Below are 18257 nucleotides of genomic sequence, written 5' to 3'. Positions count from 1 at the left end.
TTCTGGTTTAAGTAGGCCCTTTGTTTTGAGTGTGTGGAACATGGACCGCGGCTACCTGGTTACATGGACAGGTCAGCCTCCAACTCATTGTGTGCGAGGCGCGCATGTAAATTTGTCCAACTGCAAAGGCAAACACTTGAAAAGCGAGCGACAGAGGCCCACTGCTGGCGGCCACCTGCGGCATTCCACACCAAACCATGGCAAAACCATAAAAACCCATTCCATTGGATTCCGTTTTCATTATGTTTTTGTTTTTGCATACAATCGAATGCTTTGGTTCCTGGTTCTTCGAGTTCTATCCGTGTGCGAATTCTGATTTATATGATGAATGACAATGAGCTGGGTTTTGTATATTATTTCGTTTGGGGTATTAGGCATTCCGCTTTTGGGTTTTTTACACCTTTCATAGCGGGATTATTTTTGATCAGAAGAGTTTTATAGTTAGTTATATTTTTCAATGGTTAATCCGGGATATACACTCACAGTTTTTGATTTGAAAGCATTGTTGGAATATTCTAAAATACATACTTAATCTGGGATATATATTCACAGCTGGAATATTTTAAAATATATACATAATGTAGCAATTTATAATGTTAATGTTTAAAGTTAATGTTAAATAAAGACAATTATTAAAAAATAAAAACCTTAGAGACTATGCATCTACACTAAGATCTGAAGTCTGTCCAAATCACCTAGCGCTACTTCTAATGTCTAGTTAACAGAAATTCGTTTCGGCAAATGATTCCATTCAGATTCTTCTCCAGTGCTCTTTCTTCCCTATCATTGATATCGCAATGATAAATTCCCCACAGATACCTGTTCCTTCAATACCCCATCGCATTGTTAATGAACAACTTCAATACCTAAACTAAATTATACACTTCTGCATCGGTAGCCTTGAGGAAACCGGGAATGGAAGGAAAAAATTCACCTGTCCACACGGATTTCTAACTTTTAATACATGAATTAAGGCCCAAAGCCGAAATGTGGAGGAGAAAAAGAAACAAAAAAACACAAAGCAATCCACAGTATTAAAAAGATAAAGACCTGCCCGACCATTGAGATATTCCACCTGCAGTCGCGTCGCATATCCCCAGTCCCAGATCAACAACATATAATAATCCCATCAGCATTTTTGGATACGCTTTGCAAATGAATTGTAGAGCGGCATTCCCAACAAAAACCGGACTCGGAGCGTGGATAATAATAATGTGGAACCGAAAATGAGCTCGGATCTCGCTGACGACTGTCGACTGGTCAGCGAAGGTTCTGCATTTGCACCTGCATCGGATCGGAACTTTGATGGGCCTTGCGTGGCCTGGCTTATAATTAAATTGGACTTGTGGATACAATTTGATATCCTCGCCGATGTGCTCCATAAAACATATGAGCGCACGAAGATTACATAATGGTTTCGTTATTAAATGTCTTGCATTTACATTTTAAAAGGTGTGGTAGATGGAACTGCGGTGAGAATTTCATGGCCAAGAACAGCAATTTCGTCGGAATTTTCCTAATGAGATCGTAGAAATGTGTGACTATATTACATTTTTCTCATGTTTATCTGGTAGTTTAATGCCTATTTATTTTAAGTACCCATGAGTTTGTATTAAAATAATAATAAAGAAAATGAATCAGATAAACACGTAATGCTCTAAGCTCTGCTTAACGAACCAAGTCTAATTAGGCTTCCCAGAAAAAATACTTTTTACTTTAAAGATAATTTTTAACACATTTTTTAAGAGCGACTTAATGCTAAGAATGTGTAAATAATTTAGTTAAATATGTACATATAAATAACACTTCTGAAAAATATTTTAAAAATGCATAGTAGCAATTATACTTTAAAATATATTTTATATTTAAAATTTGGATTGTAACTTTTTGTCTTAGGTGTATTTAATTTTGAGTAATATGCAAATACAGATTATTTTAACTTCTCATATTTATGTCAGGTATTTAAAAGATTGATCAAAAAAATGTTATTGAACAATTCAATTAAATCAGACCTATCGTTTTTATGAATCGACCTTTCCCAACTTTTTGCAGCCAATGCAGAGCAAATTGTAAATTCAGTTATCATTTCCCAAATCATTTGCCGCGAACATTATTTGCCAAATTGAAATATTAAAGCACCGGAAAGCATATCACTTCCGCCTGCTGCAAATAAAAAAGGAATATTTCTCAAAAAACAAAGGCTTAAAAAATCGAAACAAGAGGAAAAGACAGCAAGGAAAAGCGAAGGGAAAAAATCTGTTGTTAAAAGGTGCACACAACAGGCGGATGTAAATGTGCCCAGCTGCATGCCAAAAACTGCAATTGTCATCAATATGAGCAGGGATTCGGGGCGGTATACAAAGCCAATTCATAAAACAAAAGCAACAGCGAAAAGTGAATTTCAATAACGGATGTAAATAAACCACATGAGATCGATTACCTCCCCAGCGTGCGGGTGAGCCGAGTCCTGCTGTCAGGATAACAGATGCAGGAAAAGGCACCGACTTCAGATACGGCTTGCCCACAGTAATAAAGCATCCTCGATATCAGTTAACTCAGAGCGGGAGGATGGCAAAAAAAGAATCATAGCGCTCGAAAAAAGCACAAGCCAGAAACATCTGTCTTTTCCTTGAAGGAGCAAGAAAAAATGCAGCCGGTTTTAAATTTATTTAAGTCAGCACCAGAAGAAGGCGGTTTCGTAAAAAAATTCAGACACAAGAGATGCTATTACAACAAAGCTTCAGAAAATATTTTACTTAAGTACAGAAAATTCAGAAACTATTAATATATTAGCGTTTACCAAAAAAAAAATATATTAAAAGAATTGAATTATTAAACAGTTTTCTTGCTTAATATTGTATTGTAAAAATTCGATTAAATATAAAAGAATGTTTAATACCAAAAGGATATTTATTAACATCCAAATTAAATTCATAAAAACAAGGATTTCAAAAATCTTTTTTAAAATAAATTAAATTGGGCTATAACTAAATAAATGTCCAGACAAAGAAAGTTTAAATTTCTTGTTCGAAAATGATACAACTTATTTTCATAACAAAATCGTTATAAAATTTTGTTTGTTAAACTAAATGAGTTAATATTATGTTACAATTTATTTCATTCGATTCCAGTGAAATGTATACACATTGTAGTTATGCAAAAACATCTGTCCAGTGTTAAAGGAAAAGGAAGAAATCCGGCAACTTTAAAATGTACTTAAATAAGCAGGACAAGAAGGGGGAAGAAATGCAGCGAGCGAGGAGCAGATACTTATGCGATGAAGAAGCAGCCGCAGGCCTGGTCATCAGAATACAAAAGCCCATTAAGGTATAGCACCTGGACCCAAGATCACTTCGGTTGGGCCCTCGAGGGAGTCAGGGGAGTTTGGACAGGAGTGGAGCCGAGTGGAGAGACCCATAAATGTGTCGATATTATTACGGTAAACAGTCTGATGCATTTTAAATTCAATTTTAAACTCATCTTGCACTCTCTAATTGGACCCTTTGCGAAAGCGGATCCCCGGCGAATAATGAGGCTTGTCATCAGGCCAAGTGATTTTCGGATGAATGAAGCTTATTGAAAATCCATCAATATATTTAATCTTCCCTTTCCAAGGGTAAGTGCTTAAACAGTTGCTTATTACAGGGTAGGCATCAGCTGACCCACAAAGTGTGCAATATTACTAAACAAATATATTGGGGTATGGGGGTATGGATTAAACATGAAAATCCATTAAGAAAAGGAAAGTTGTAAAAGAAAACACTTAACGGCTTTGATTAAGGTATACATTCTGTGGGAAAAAATTAAAATATACATTTAAAGATGAAAGAAACCTTTTATAATACACTTTTAAGGGAATAACTTTTACATTTGGGTTAAAAATGCTTCCATTAAATTGAATATTAAATAAATTGTTTAAATTTGTAAAAGTAAAAAGAACATAAAATGACTATGGAATATGTGAAGCATTAAAAATGAAAATAAGAATAGTGCAATCTAAATAGTTACTTAGATCTCTTTCTTGGATCCCTGTAAGCCAATTTCAGCTGCTGCCAAACAAACAATTCCAAAGTCATCCGAGGGTCATTGTGAGAGAATTAGGGAAAACCAAAGAGTTCGCCGCCTCGAAGGTGTAAAGAAAAGGTGCTGACCCAAGGACAAAGGATCAGAAAGGAGCCCAACGCCTTCAGAGTCACAATGCGTCAATAGAAACAGACTCGGACTGACAAGGAATTTGGCAGAAATTGTTTTCCGATGTGGAGGACGGGCCAACATTAATCATCAAGGACCAATTCCAGGGTCAATTGGTAAACCAACAAAAAGCCAGAATTCTGTGTAGATCAAGGCCATAAATGTCGCTGCAGTTTTAATAGAGCAAGCTGATTTTTACAGGACCTCTCACACTTGCAGCTGGGAAGGAAAACCACAGGACTCCGGTCAACAATGGACAAGGCGGCGGGGACAAAGGTCGCAAAGTCATTTGAGATTCGTTAAAGAAAAATTACAAGAAGTTTTTGCGGAGCAATTACCAGGTGTAAGAAAAAGAAGTGCATGAACAGCTTCAGAAATCGAGGGCGTGGACTAATTGTTCGACTCTTGGCCCGCTTGCAAAATGCTCATGACAAATGCATCGGCCAACAGCCCAACTCTGCAATCGAAAGTGCGTTGTAATTTCGACCTCCTTTTGTTGGCCAATTGTTCGGCCTGCCTTTGTCGGCACCCATTTGGGGCAACTTTTATTGAAAAGCATTCGATGCCGGTCCTGCATGGGTATGGTATTGGTATGAGTTGGGTAGGTGAACGCACATGGGTCCCAAGGACTTCTGTCGGTCCTCTACTGAGGCGTAATTAATGTTCACTGTCCACCGCAAACGGAGTTTGATCTCTGAGCTCTTGATGTTTCGGGAATTCGCAATACTTGGAAGAGTTCATCAATCTGAGCCTAGATCCGCTCAGAAATAAAATCGTTCTGGAATTAAGAAAGTCTAGTGACTTCAAAAATTATTGTGTTAGAGTGGTATTTAAAGCAATAAGGAAGTAATGTTCGTGTCGAATACAATATGTGTAACTTCGAAAAAAACAAAAGCACGTACTAACACCATTGTGTTTTTTAAAACAAATTTAAATTTAATTAATGATTTAAAATTGTTTTCCTAAGGAACTAAAACTCAGTTATAGGACTAACCATACAATATGTTGTACAACATGTTATGAGTAGGTTTAATATATTATCTATAATAATTGCTTTTTTAAGAAAATATATTTTTTATATATTTGTTCTTAAGCCTATATTCTGTGTTTACTAAATTATTTTTAAGACAATTTTTTTATATAATTGAACATTTTACATCTGAGACTATTCCTAAAATATTGGATGTTTTTAAATAATTATTTTAAGCTTATAGGATTTATCTTTCTTAATCTGCAAGCCGAAATGAAAAATTGCAATCCTGTTTCGCTTAGCTCTAAATTTAAAGCGAATGCAGGATTAGGAATCCATTTATATTTTCTTAAAGTTAAATCTCTGTAAATTTTTTTGTAAAAGTGTAGATCAATCTTCACTTAACGTTTCGGTTTAGTCGCTTTGTACACTCAATTTACGTTTTGGCTTCGTCCAAATCGTATCTGCAACTTGAACTTATCGGTAATCCATCGCCTTCCAGGGGCACTTAACATACTGATTATCTATCAATTCGATCTGGCCGCATTTCCTCTCCACAGAGTTCTCGGCCCAGTTCCTGTTCAGGCCGCAACTTCCTTGGCATTGTGGCGGGTTTTTTTTTTGTGTTTTTTTGGCAAACTTCTCGGGTGTCAAGGAGGAAGTAGGTGTACATGTTGTGGTTGATTCGGAGGATACATACCTGCTCCTTTCAAGGGATGCTGTTTGAAACCCGAATTGAGTGTCCTGAAAGCCGATACGAGCGAGTGTGCGCTCACGGTTTGGCATTTGTCTAAAATGCGGTTTTCCCCGGCATTTAATTTCTATTTCAACATTGCATTCGTAATTCGAGCCCTTCCCACAGGTGTGGGCCGGGGAATTGGAATTGGAGCAGGTTGTGCCAATCTCCCGGCAGTGTGTTTTAGCGCTCGAGTCCATCGTTTATATATTCATGTTACCTTGGAGAGCATTTTCCCTGCTTTTTGTTTGGCTTTCCCTCAAATTGTGCGTGCTAAAAACAGTTGACATATTCCATGGGCGAGGCACAACGTCTGTGTCTGGGGGCTTTTATCCGTGGCATACTGTATTACCTGAGCTACCTGCTCTGGCAACTCACTTGGCGCTCCTTAAAATGTCAAATGTTCTCGGGGACCAACCATCCATCCTTCCGTGCCCACACATATGATGTTTCCATACCCTCGAACTGTGCTAATGGAAATTGCGGTTGGCGGAGGCGTTTGCCGTTTGGCGACGACTTCCTGTCGTGCTCTTCGCCTGGAGAAATTTATGCTAAAAGGTTGCCAGTTTGACTTGGGGACGAGCTCCGCTTTCTCCCCGAGATATCTAGCAATTTAAGGCCTCCAATTCCTCGGGTTATCTATTAGAATATGAGGTATTTCTGTGGCATAGTCGGCGGTTGCAACAAAGAAAAAAAAGAATTTCACTCATTCATATTCCGGAGCAATTTGTCTGTACGGCAATCCCGGCCCATCCTTATTGTCCGTCCGGATTGAAGCCCCCTCTCCCATGTCCATTTTCCCCATATTCCCTGAGTGCGTGCGGCGCCTGGAAAAGCATTTTGTGTAAATGCGGCGCAAACAAGCTCGAGACTAATTACGACAGGGAGATAACAGCAAGCAGAGCCAGCCACGCCAGGATCCAGGATAATAATCTAAGCAAATTTATCAACACGAACACATATGAAAAAATATGAAGGGAAAAAACCACAGACAGCAAGGGATTGGGATACGCACCAAACAAGCGAGTGAAAAATTATGCGATGCGGACTCCAACAGACATATGGGAAAAAGAGGGCAAAATGAGTGCAAGAAGGGTTCCAGAAATGTGGGGGATTCGGCACAATTGGTCATACCTAGAGTTGCCGGTATAGCAGTTTTATAACAATTCAGATTTCCTTCAAAATTCATGATTTATTTGAAACCTTAAATATATTTAATATAACATAAAAATATGGAATACGTGTCTATAATAAATCAATTGCAGTACTTTTTTTCATTTGTATGAAATTAGTTATTTTAAAATATAGACTAGACTATAGTATTGTCCGTAAAAGTCTTTATAATTTACGCAGGAAAACCTAATAGCTTATAAGGATTTCAGATAGTTAAATATAAATTTATTATAATTTTAAACAAAAACTGTTCGTTATTTTGGTTTACTTTTCTAACAATTATGTTTTTTTAAAAATTTTTCTTTGATTAAATCAAGCCAACACTGTCCGTAAAAAAGCCCGCCACGTGCTTCTTAGAAAATAAATCAGACAAATACTGCGGCCAGGATAAGGTCTAAAATAAGGACTCAGCCAAGACTAGGCAGACAAAAGGATATTTGGGTGAGCCCCTACTTTCCCAGGAACTGGAAAATCTGATTTCCTTTTTGGCAAAGATCATTAGGGGAACACCGCCTACAAACAAATCCCGTTCAAATGTTTGCCCCTGGCATAACAACTAAATCTGCGCGGGAGAAGATGTTGCAACATGGCCTAATCCCAGATCGTAATGTCCTAAGCCGGCTTGGGATTAAATTGGCTTAAATGGGACCTAGAGCACAAAGGTGAAATGTATACAGTTCATCAAGGATTGATCCTTCGCATAATTTTGCGCAGTCTGTGGCAGGCGGGAAACCCCCAAAAAAGGAAAGGAAAGGAAACTGCGAGGCGGGAAACGGAACTTCTTCCTCCGGCAATGGAGGTGAAGGCGACCATCAATCATCGTCAGGCTCCGGGGCACATTAGCATTTATGAACTTTTGGCCGAGTTGATTTTTTCACAACTTGCCAAGGGCTGCGACTTGCGACTAGGATGGGTTGACTTTAATAGGATTTTCCATAATTTCATGCGCTTGTGCATATTTGGCAGTCAATTAATGTCAAACTAGTTTCCGCTCTCGCCTGCAATCGATCAAAATTTAAATGCAACCACCTCAGGGTTGGTGCAATAAAATAATTTGACATTATTCATATGACCCGAATGTGTTTATGACTGATGATGATGAGGTAACCTTATTAAAACGGAGCATAGGGAAAGGCACGTTTGAGGTGTTGATGTTTCCCGATAAAGAAGTTGTGGGAACATCTTTTGCCATCGGTTAATGATTCAGTTTTTATTACAGTCGCCATCAATTTGATATGGTGGTTAGGATACAGTGGTTCAGCAAGCTGAAACTAATCTAGAAATTCATGGGAGAACTTCTTAAGATATTGCCCCTCAGAAGTTCTTAATTAAGATTTGGGTTTTGATAAGAACGGAAAAATTGAAGTCTTCATGCTCGGTAAACTGATCGTTTTTTTTAGGAAAGCAAATAGATCAATCAGTCAGGTGTAAGAAATTTTATTTTTTGACTAAGGTATGGGATGTAAAATATGTATATTTTATATATATTTATAAGTAAATCCTATGTAACTCAAATATCCGAATAAACCTAGATCAGCAATAACAAATCCACCACATAAGCCCATTGTGTAAAATCCATTTTACTAACCGTCTTATGCAATAAACATTTATAAGCCTCGTAAAAAGCATTTCATTAAGTTAATTAATATAAACTGAATATCCCCAACCGGTCAAATGGAATTTTGCAACTTCGTTTTTCAGATTTTTTTTTGCTCTTTGGCATTATTAAAAGCGTTATTTTAAATGCCATTTTGCATTATGAACTTAATCCAATTGTTGATGGGGTAAAAAAAAAATCCGCAAGAGCAAACACAGAAACAACAATCAAATGATACGGTAATTAGTTAATTTATAAATATCATATAAACTGCTCATTTATGAATTCAATTAATGTCCGCAGACGCGTGAGTGAAGTGGATTAAACTCTAATTTAATAACCCAACTGGTGGGTGGAAAAAACGTGAGCACACAAAGTGTTCGAATTTATTAAATGAAAACCTCAAAATGGTTGACAGTTGCAGCACAATGATTTACACCACAGAACGACTGTCAACGGCTATGGATACTTTATAGGATTTCAACAGTTGCCGACACATGGCTGGGGATCGGTTGTCCACAATCCAGAATCCAGATATTCTGCCCACAGATGCGTTTACAACTCACTAGAACGCCCTCCTACATTCCGCATATGTCATGGATAGATGACTTACTTAAGGGAGCTGTCAATTGCCTAGGATAATGTTGGTGCCCTGGCCGTAATTTATGCATATCCCGACCTCAAGTGGTTCCACTTCTCGGGATGCGTCTGCACACATCTGTGTAACCCTAGATCGAAGTCCGCCCCCAGCTCCTGATGATCCTCCTGCCACTCCTCCCTTGCGGTATCCCTTGTGGTTAGGCCCATGCCAAAACCCGGCATAATCACATTGTTGACTGCAACTGCAACTAATTACAAATCAATTTGAACCAGCCCCCAAAGGCAAACGAATTCCGGGGAGAGCAGTATCCATGGCTAACCGCAACAGGAAACGGGATCGCGGGGAGAACCTCCTTAACACACCTGCCCGCACCCCATTAAAATGTTATATGGCCAGTGTCAATGCCAAGTTTAAAAACAGAGTACAAAAATAAATTGACATCTCAGGCTGGCCGTAAATCAAAGGAGACAACTTAGACATTCACCCATGTTGAAGTGACGAAATAAGCATCAGAAAAAGTCATAAAAACACTGGAATCTAGAGGAGATGGATCACATTTGATGGTTGTCTTTTATGATCCCACAATTGAGATATAAGGGAGGTCTTTGAAGAGCAATGTAGATTTGAGAGGAGAGATATTTAAGGAGGAAAAGATGGATCACAGTTGATGGATGTTATTCTTAGTCATTAGAGATGGGTGTCTAGGATATTATATGTTATTGAGGGCTGTAAAGGATCTTCTGAACTAAAAATATGGAGCTGATTAGGCTAAAAAAAACATAAAATATACAAAACTAACTTAGGATTTCTAAGATAACAAGTTTGTTAAAAACCTAAATAAATTATGCAATATTAACCTTAGTAAAACGTTAATGTAATGAAAATACATCTTGGAATATATTTCATGGTGCAAATATAATATGTTTAATAAAAAAAAAGAAAGACAAAAAGGATAGGTAATAAAAGAATTGTATTTATACAAACAATTAAAGATCCCTTTGCCAAATATATTTTTAGGATTGGATCTACCCCGATCCCAAACTCCAACTCTTTCCACACATCGTCTAAGCTTATTAGTACTCAAGTTTCTGTGTGTTTTTCATAAACCTTTCTCAAACTGTGGCGTACATAAGCACTTCAGCCTCGATGCCCGGCCATTGTTCGGGGATCTCGAGAAGAACAGAGGAATCATTTGTCTTCTAATTATGATTTTCAATGGTTTGGCAAAATCAAAGAAGGCGTAATTCGCTCTCACCATCGCCAGGACTCTTTCGGGGCTCCTTAAAGGCGGCAAATCGAATCAAAGAAATAACAAACAAACAAACAAAAAACACTCAGCACAACGGAAAAGGAGACTCCTCTATGGTATTGTTGACAGGCCGCCGAAAAGAAGGAGACCGCAAAACACACTCAGACAAAGGACGAGGAGCAGGGGCGACTTCATTTGCACAAAAGAAGCGGAAAAAGCGATCAAAGAGCTAACAAAAAGCGAAAGAAAGAACTCGAACTCGCAAACATAATGCCAGAGGCATCATCACATGTCCGACGTGAGGTAAACCCATCTGAAAAACCCCTAAGCAAGCCAAAATCCAAACCAGATCCATGCGGCCAGCTTAGGACTCCTGTTTTCTTAATTTTTTTTTGGCATCATCTGCTTTGTTGCCACCACATTGCGTCGTCGTCTTTAAGCTCTTTTAGCGAAATTAAAACATTTCACGCCGCAGCAGGAGGTGACTTGAAAATGTCGATATACTTAAAGCTGTTGAGGTGGAATATCAATTTAACCTTTATATCAAAACTGCATGTGGCTTACAACGCAATAACAACTTACCCGAACCGTATACAATATATACTAAGTATGCTATAAATCTGGCTTATGTTATTTTGGATTTAAGTCGTCTTATATAATATAATTTGTAAAATAAAACTTTCAATGCGAATCGGTTAAATATAAAGATGAAAATATAAAATACTAAAAGTCTTAGCTAAAATAGGTTCAATATCCAAATAAATAATTCGTTTTGACGAACGCCCTTAGAACATTTATCATAATTTAGGAATTTGATATTACAAGACATGAAGATATATTTAAATATCTTTTTAAAGGCTTCTTTAAATCGAAATTTATATCCTATTTCACAATTTAAAAGTAATGTAAATGTTTATTTATTGTGTAAAAAGTTGTTCTTTTCTGATAACTCAACATAATGCCATAATTAAACGTAGATTTAAAACCCTTATGAATTGAAATGTTGCAAAAACATCTTTTGCCCTATGTTTTAGCTTAGTTAAAGTGTTAAATTTTCTCCAACATAATTATTCAGAACACAATGGTTATCAGGTCCAGAGCACTGTGTTCGCAGTGGGCCACGTAATCGGAGCAGCCCGTTCCATGCGTGCCCGCATCGGAGGCCTCGTAGAGTCCATCCACGTGCTGCAGTTCCCGCTCCGCGGCACTCGTCGTGGGCCTGCATGGAAATCGGGGGAAAGGATGCCATAATTAGTGGCGACCCTTTGGACAGAACAGAGTTTTTTTTTTGGGGCGGGGGACTCACATGAATAGAATCTGAAACAGGCTGCCAACCAGTCCGTTTTGGGCATCCAGGGGCGACTCGCTGACCTCGCAGATAGTTCGCAGCAGGCAGGCAGAGCCATTGAATCCGTAGTGGGTCAGGAAGTTTATAATACTGCGATAGAAGTCATGGCGCCGGAAAGGAGGTGGAGATCCCACCGAACGACGCTTTACTTCATTGTCCTCGTCCTCTGGGAAATCTCCTGCATCCTGACGGGCATTTATGGGTGTGACATTACCACCAACACCCATAAAGTGATCGTCTAGATCCCACTGAAAGAAGGATCCAAGAAGACAAGTTATAAGAAATAATAAGAAGTATATACTCAGAAAATCATTTATCATTGGTAAAAGTAAAAACAAACTTCTGACTTAAGATTTATGTAGCCAGTTTTGGATATAACATTGGATTAACCTAAGAACGATGAAGACATGAATAGTCAAGTACCTACTTACTCAATTTATTCTGATTTATTTATTTATACCCCAACTTACTCTATCAATCCACTGATTGTAGGAATCATTGGATGGCAGTGCATAATTGGACTCGAAGTTAAAGGCCATGTACACGTTTTTGGGCCCAAGCTCCAGTGGAATGGCCACGGCAGCCAGCAACTGGAAATAGTTTAAAGATTACTATACCCTTAAGAAATATCCTTTACAATACTTACACCAAAGGATCCCTGACGTGGAAAGACCAGAAAGCAGTGTGTCAGACCGAAAGCTAAAGCCAAGACCACACCCAAGTAAAACTGCCAGCGAAAGGCGACCATTCTAAACCCAAGCTCTAAGGTAACTAAATGCACTTTGTACAAATTGCATGTTGCACCCAAGCGATGGGCGTCAGAATTGGCAAATCCGCTAATAAATGGGTGAGAAGTGGCTTACGGTACAGCCGCAGCCTGGAAAAGCAAACCGGAATATGCAAGATTTACACGGTTACCACTTTACCACGTCTCCAACCGATTGCCGTTGTCTATGCCAAAGGTGCTAATTGCTAGAATGTGTAACATTCTCGGACGAGAAAGTCTTCTTGAATCGATTGATGGAGCCGTTTTTTATTGAGAAATCAAAATGAAAGATTCGTGAGCCAGAAAAAGAACGCACAGAATATAGATTAGTAGCTTAAGGCCTGAGCTGGCATAAACACGCACTGAGATTCGTTCGGGCGTAGATTAAGAAAAAACAAAGAAATGAAATATAGTATAGTCATCATAGTGGTTAGTTGCCTGCTCCACCAGGTGATGGCCACCCTGGGAAGTCTCTCCAAGCATCAGAGGAGTAAGAGAGCTCCCATTCCCTGGCTTATATACCCCACCACATCACCCACCCGTGTTATGGTAAGAAATTTGATTGGCTAAGGGGAATACCTAATTCTAAGCTCTTACATTCCTTTTCCAGTTCATTGGCGGCATAGGTATTCCGCTGGAGGATCTCAACTATGAGGCGGTGACCACTGGGTATGTCTTAAAGGTGGAGTACTGGCTGCCCACCACTCCGGATGATCTGAGGACACCCACAGCCCTGCCCCTCACACAAGTGGCCACACCAGGAGTCACAGGAGCCAGAAAGCAGAGGAAACCCATGTTTGAGAACTTCCTGGTGGGTGTGGATGAACTGGGCAAGAACACCAGGAAGCTGCTGACCAGGACCAATAAGGTTTTGAGCAGCTATCGCTGGACAGTGTACAAGGGACTGGAGGGATTGGCCGATCGGCTGGGTTACCAGGGCAGGATTTGTGTTCTGAAGAGCATCTGCGAGGCGGCCGAGGAGCCCTTCCATTACACAAATGGGCTTTTTGCGGATCTCTTGCATATATTACTAACGTAAGTTTGAGAGAAAAAACCTTTAAAAGAGTGATCACCCAATAATAATCTCCAATACACAGACCCTCCTCTTCAGTGGACAAATTATCAGAACATGCGGATAACGAGTATTACTATGCGGAAAAGGTGGGTCAATCAGGAGCTGGTTGTGATCGCGTCTTCAAGGAGTGTCGACTTAGTCTACTCCAACACTTTAGTGAACTGCATCATAACCTGGACAAGATCTTATTCTAAGCCAATAAAGAAAGACTTAAAATGTTACCAAAACTTTCGGTCAGTGTTCTTTGTGGCAAACGGGGCTTCATAATAGAAACAAAAGTCGGTCTGCATTGTCGAGTGTTAATTGAGAGAACGTGAACTATTAGTCAGAAAGCTCACAGTGGCAGTGGAAATAATGGAGCCAATTCTGATCGTGACTAAAATGTGCCATATTGCCTGCAGCTAATGACACTTTCGGTTTCCTAATCGAAGAAAGTAAGAAGTTTCATTCGGTACGTTATTAAAGTGAAATCATTTTATCGTTTCCTAATTTAGTCAGCAGTCTTCTTTTGAACCGAAAGGTTATTGTTTATTGAATAGATTTTTAAGGACTTTATCATGCACGTTTTACCATCATCAGTTTTAGTTATTTGTTGTGTTTATGTTTTTGAAATTAACGCTTTTAATTCAACTCAGAATTATCATAGTAACAGTGATATTTTAGTGCGAAAAGCCCGATGGCTACCTTTAATTTATCCTAGAGCCAATCCTACTCGATTGCAGGTAAGTAAACATAAGTTAAGCTTACTTAATTATATTCTACATTACAATTTATCTTTAGTTATTTGTAAACTTTTTAAAGAACTTCACAATTTTTTAAATTTTGTATGAAGCTTTAACTTTAATTTTAACTTTGAATAAATGTAATAACTAAACTTGAAAAATCTTTACCTATTTATTCTCCAGATGATCGCAGGTTTTGGTATACCCGTGGATGAACTCAAAGTGGAATCGGTGGTTACGGGTTATGTTTTAAAGGCCCAATATTACTTACCATACTCCCCCAAGCAGTTAAGGACCAAGGATGTGCATGAAATCTCTGAAGGAAGGCTACTAGAGAATGCCACAATCTTTGATAAGGTCATGCAGATGACTGAACAAAAACTAGGTTTGGACAATATCCTGCAGGAGGATCTCCAGGCTTTGGGCAGTTATCGTTGGTCGGTCTACGAGGCTTTTACGGCTTTGGCCATTCGCATGAAGTTAAATGGCAGAGTTTGTGTCCTGAAGAGCATCTGTGAAAGTGCGGCGGCTCCCTTCGACGATCGAAATGGTTTGCTGGGTGAAGTGCTTCACATCCTGCTTACGTGAGTTTATGATCGTGGGATCGGCTCCATTTTAACCCTCTTCACCGCCCTTTCAGACCCTCTAGTTCGGTGGATCCCCTGTCGGAGCACTCGGACAACGATTACCTGCAGGCCGAGCGATTGGGAGCAGCTGGTAGCGATTGCGATCAGGTATATCCAAGGTGTTCCAAGTCCTTGCTGGAGCACTTCAGTGATGTGCATCATCTGGGCAGCGAGTTCCTCACCATGTTGGGTTGAAAAAGAAGCTTTTTTAAGCGTTTCGATTGTGATATTGATATAAAAAGAACAACTTTTTAGAGGTTTTGGTACTGAAATGTAACCATTTGCTTCGAAAACTTTTATATAAAAACATAAACTTAAAAAAAGTTAAAATATATAATGTGTTTAAAGATTTATAAATACAGGACTTAACATTTTTTATTGATATTGTTTCTAGATATTATTATTTTTTTAATTAAAACACTTACTATTTGTGTCATTTATAAATTTAATTAAAAATTTTAATTTAAATTAATTGGCATAAAATTTCTATAAGAACTGTTTAAATCTAGAAGACCGAAACAAAATGATTCGTAGAATTTTGGTAAAAAATAGTAGTAATAATTAAAAAATAATAAATTGAAATGGAAAAACAATATAAGTAGTGTTTTCTTAATAGTTGGAAAACTAAATGATGAAATAATATTTCAAATATGAAATCGGTAGTATAGTTTTTTTTGTAATTAGGTGTTGTGATTCATATCGCCCAAATTTATTATGTAGTCATATTAGTTGATTGTCAGTTTCCGTATAAGGTCTTTCTGGACTCTGAGAACGGTCGTAGCCCTTGGCACTTCCTCTCCGGTTGATTTCATCGGCAAGGGCGTGAAATTTATGCAAATATCCACATAATAACTCTTTTTGTTCTCCTGTCCTGGCCTCATCATCATCTTTGGATATTTCTCCACGCTCGGGTGGTCTTTTCTCCTTTCCAGCTATCGAAGCGTACGCATCTCCCATCTTTAGGGCCTATTGTCTTCTAATTCAATAATTACAGCCCGAGCTTTGGCTACCGGGGATTGTTTTCGGACCCACCACCGTCTGTCTTGGGATCGTCGTTGTGTTTTCCTCCGCGGTACCTGGGACAAATAGGCGTTTAAATGCAAATGTCTGCGCTGTAATTAATACGCATAATACGCGTATTATGCTAATGGCAATGTCATAATGACTTGAGGAAACCCGAAAAGAAAGACGAAAATATGCATTTCACACTCGGTTCGGGGTTCTCCGGGCTCAGTCATATATTCATCACTGGCGGAGCTGCATTGTTAATGCCCTTACGTACTAATTAGCTTTGACAAAATATACAACCGAAAACAAAGCTACTAAAAATTAGTAGTCGGGGGATCCGAGGAGGGGACTTTCTCTAATGAAGCCCCAGTTCCCAGACAAGTGCCTCTTGTCTGCGATGACAAAGTCGCGATAAGAGTTGGAATATATTTTGACAGGAGTCTGGACCTTTGAGTTAGATCGGGATCATGGGGATCCAAAACATAAACTAGAGGCGAGATGCACCTTTCACAATTTTCATGTTGTGTTGTGATTACCTTTAACCCCTTTACTGTCTACGGATCCCCACATTTCTGGTAGTGGGGTAAGGGCAATAATTTTCATTTTCATTGCCTTTCTTTGGAAACAATTTGTAGGAACATGCAACTTAACGAAGTAATCAGAGGCCAACTCCGAAGAGCGGGGGCCAGATGCTTATCCGATGCCAGAGAAGCCAGCCAGCAAGCGACAACTATTTTATGGCCTTATGTGTGGAGGATGCTGGCACTCGGTCGGTCTACCCCATCCTTTTTCTCAACGCTTTATATGGCTGGGATTGCTATTTTTGGTAACCCTTTTGCTGCTGCCTCCGGGCAGAAAAGTAGGTTACAGTACCTCCAATCCCCTCCACCCATTGCTCTGGAATTTATGCTGCGTAATAATTCTTTGTCCACAACTAAGTTGGTAAAAACAATGTAACAAATTGTTGTGCTCATACCTGGAGGAGAGCTGCGTATGCAAATCCACCGACTGGAAATGCCAACTATGTCAGGGTTTCCCCAAATGGGGTGGACACTGGTGACCCCGACCGCTGCGCCACTAACTAACCCACTGCCACCCATTAATTTCCCATCAACGGGCTCTTACGGTGCTTTATCTCTCAATTCAAAATTACTTTTGATGGCATTTCCACTTGATCTATATCGCTACTCGAGTTTAACGGTTACGAAGTCCCCCAGAGGGCCCCATAAAATTACTCAGATCTTATCGAAGATTTCGTATATTTCATGCTAATTAAAACGCCCAGATATTTGTTTAGCGATAAACGATAATTAATTGTGCTTATTTCTTTTCTTCTGCCATCTCTTCACCTGTTCCCATACCATCCTAAAAAAAGAGTTCTGCTGATTGAGTTGTATCTATGTGGAATCAGTTTCAGTTGGTTTCGGGCGCAATAAACCAAATCAAACCGTGGGATGGAGCCCTTTGGCTACTCCCCCACCGCCATCATGACGTATGCACATTGTCGTCATAACTCTGGCCATTGTCTCTGATTCCGACTCCCAGATAAATATATATTTTTTCTTTGCTTTCGCATAATGCCGTCTGGGGATTAGTGTTTTTTTGCGGGGGCGTGTGTGTGAACTGCAGTTTATTATTTAAACAACGTGACTAAATTTACGTAGTGCCAAAGGAGAGCGAGACTCTGGGAGAAAAAATCACCCGCAGGTGGTAAAACAATAATAGTAAACGTTTGCACAATGAAACAAGTCAAAGGGGGGGTTGCAAAAATAATGTATGCTTAAAATTAAATTTTAGGGCAGTGAAGTTTGACTTATTTATAAGGTTAAAATATCATAATTCGTAAAAAAAAAATATATTTTTGATGATAGCAAACAAACAGAATATGTTTTATGATTTATTTTAAGAACTTTGTTAGCTTTATTTGGAAAACAAAATCATTACTGTAATTATAAATTATTTAAGGATTTTTTTTTAATTTTATCTGGTTCTCTTTGCAGAATCTTTATTTGGTATTTTGATAATTATAATTCATTCAGCTAATAAAATAAAATTTATTATTTTAAAAATGTCGAAATGCAATAGTCTTGTCATCTTTTAAGCTTATAATAAAAAGTCAAGCAGTATTGGTGTATTGTACAAAAGGTATATATTATTGGTTTTAAAACTGCAGTTTTATTCGGGATTCAAGATGA

At 38.6% G+C, this 18257-nt stretch overlaps 3 protein-coding genes across 3 annotated transcripts; 2 read left to right on the top strand and 1 right to left on the bottom strand.

Annotated features, from left to right (window-relative positions):
* Positions 1 to 11588: 11588 nt before the first annotated feature.
* LOC108043800 lies at positions 11589 to 12613 on the bottom strand. The gene is made up of 4 exons (XM_017122611.1): positions 12512 to 12613; positions 12336 to 12455; positions 11824 to 12113; positions 11589 to 11736 (listed from the first exon to the last, which is right to left on the bottom strand). The coding sequence occupies exons 1-4, from the start codon at positions 12611 to 12613 to the stop codon at positions 11589 to 11591; spliced, it is 660 nt and encodes a 219-aa protein (XP_016978100.1).
* A 374-nt stretch (positions 12614 to 12987) lies between these two features.
* Positions 12988 to 13900, top strand: LOC108042701. The gene is made up of 3 exons (XM_044458067.1): positions 12988 to 13180; positions 13242 to 13666; positions 13729 to 13900. Exons 1-3 carry the CDS (start codon positions 13034 to 13036, stop codon positions 13898 to 13900), a joined length of 744 nt encoding a protein of 247 aa, XP_044314002.1. The 5' UTR covers positions 12988 to 13033.
* Positions 13901 to 14219: 319 nt separating this feature from the next.
* On the top strand, positions 14220 to 15249 carry LOC108042700. Its single transcript, XM_017121097.2, has 3 exons — positions 14220 to 14428; positions 14612 to 15012; positions 15069 to 15249. Exons 1-3 carry the CDS (start codon positions 14264 to 14266, stop codon positions 15247 to 15249), a joined length of 747 nt encoding a protein of 248 aa, XP_016976586.2. The 5' UTR covers positions 14220 to 14263.
* Positions 15250 to 18257: the final 3008 nt, after the last annotated feature.

Source organism: Drosophila rhopaloa, unplaced genomic scaffold (assembly GCF_018152115.1).
Source record: "Drosophila rhopaloa isolate 14029-0021.01 unplaced genomic scaffold, ASM1815211v1 contig_163, whole genome shotgun sequence".
In the NCBI taxonomy this organism is placed as follows: domain Eukaryota; kingdom Metazoa; phylum Arthropoda; class Insecta; order Diptera; family Drosophilidae; genus Drosophila; species Drosophila rhopaloa.
Note: the sequence above shows the minus strand (reverse complement) of the source record. Positions and strands in the feature narration are given on the sequence as shown.

Bases quoted from the DNA above. Each gene is read 5' to 3' on its own strand.
- LOC108043800 (XM_017122611.1), bottom strand. From the start codon at position 12,613: ATGGTCGCCTTTCGCTGGCAGTTTTACTTGGGTGTGGTCTTGGCTTTA. The intron at 12,114-12,335 runs GTAAGTTGGGGT...TCCTTCTTTCAG, and splicing joins ACAATCAGTGGATTGATAGA to TGGGATCTAGACGATCACTT. The intron at 11,737-11,823 runs GTGAGTCCCCCG...ATTTCCATGCAG, and splicing joins CTGTTTCAGATTCTATTCAT to GCCCACGACGAGTGCCGCGG.
- LOC108042701 (XM_044458067.1), top strand. From the start codon at position 13,034: ATGAAATATAGTATAGTCATCATAGTGGTTAGTTGCCTGCTCCACCAG. The intron at 13,181-13,241 runs GTAAGAAATTTG...TTCCTTTTCCAG, and splicing joins CATCACCCACCCGTGTTATG to TTCATTGGCGGCATAGGTAT. The intron at 13,667-13,728 runs GTAAGTTTGAGA...TCCAATACACAG, and splicing joins CTCTTGCATATATTACTAAC to ACCCTCCTCTTCAGTGGACA.
- LOC108042700 (XM_017121097.2), top strand. From the start codon at position 14,264: ATGCACGTTTTACCATCATCAGTTTTAGTTATTTGTTGTGTTTATGTT. The intron at 14,429-14,611 runs GTAAGTAAACAT...TTTATTCTCCAG, and splicing joins CCAATCCTACTCGATTGCAG to ATGATCGCAGGTTTTGGTAT. The intron at 15,013-15,068 runs GTGAGTTTATGA...CCGCCCTTTCAG, and splicing joins GTGCTTCACATCCTGCTTAC to ACCCTCTAGTTCGGTGGATC.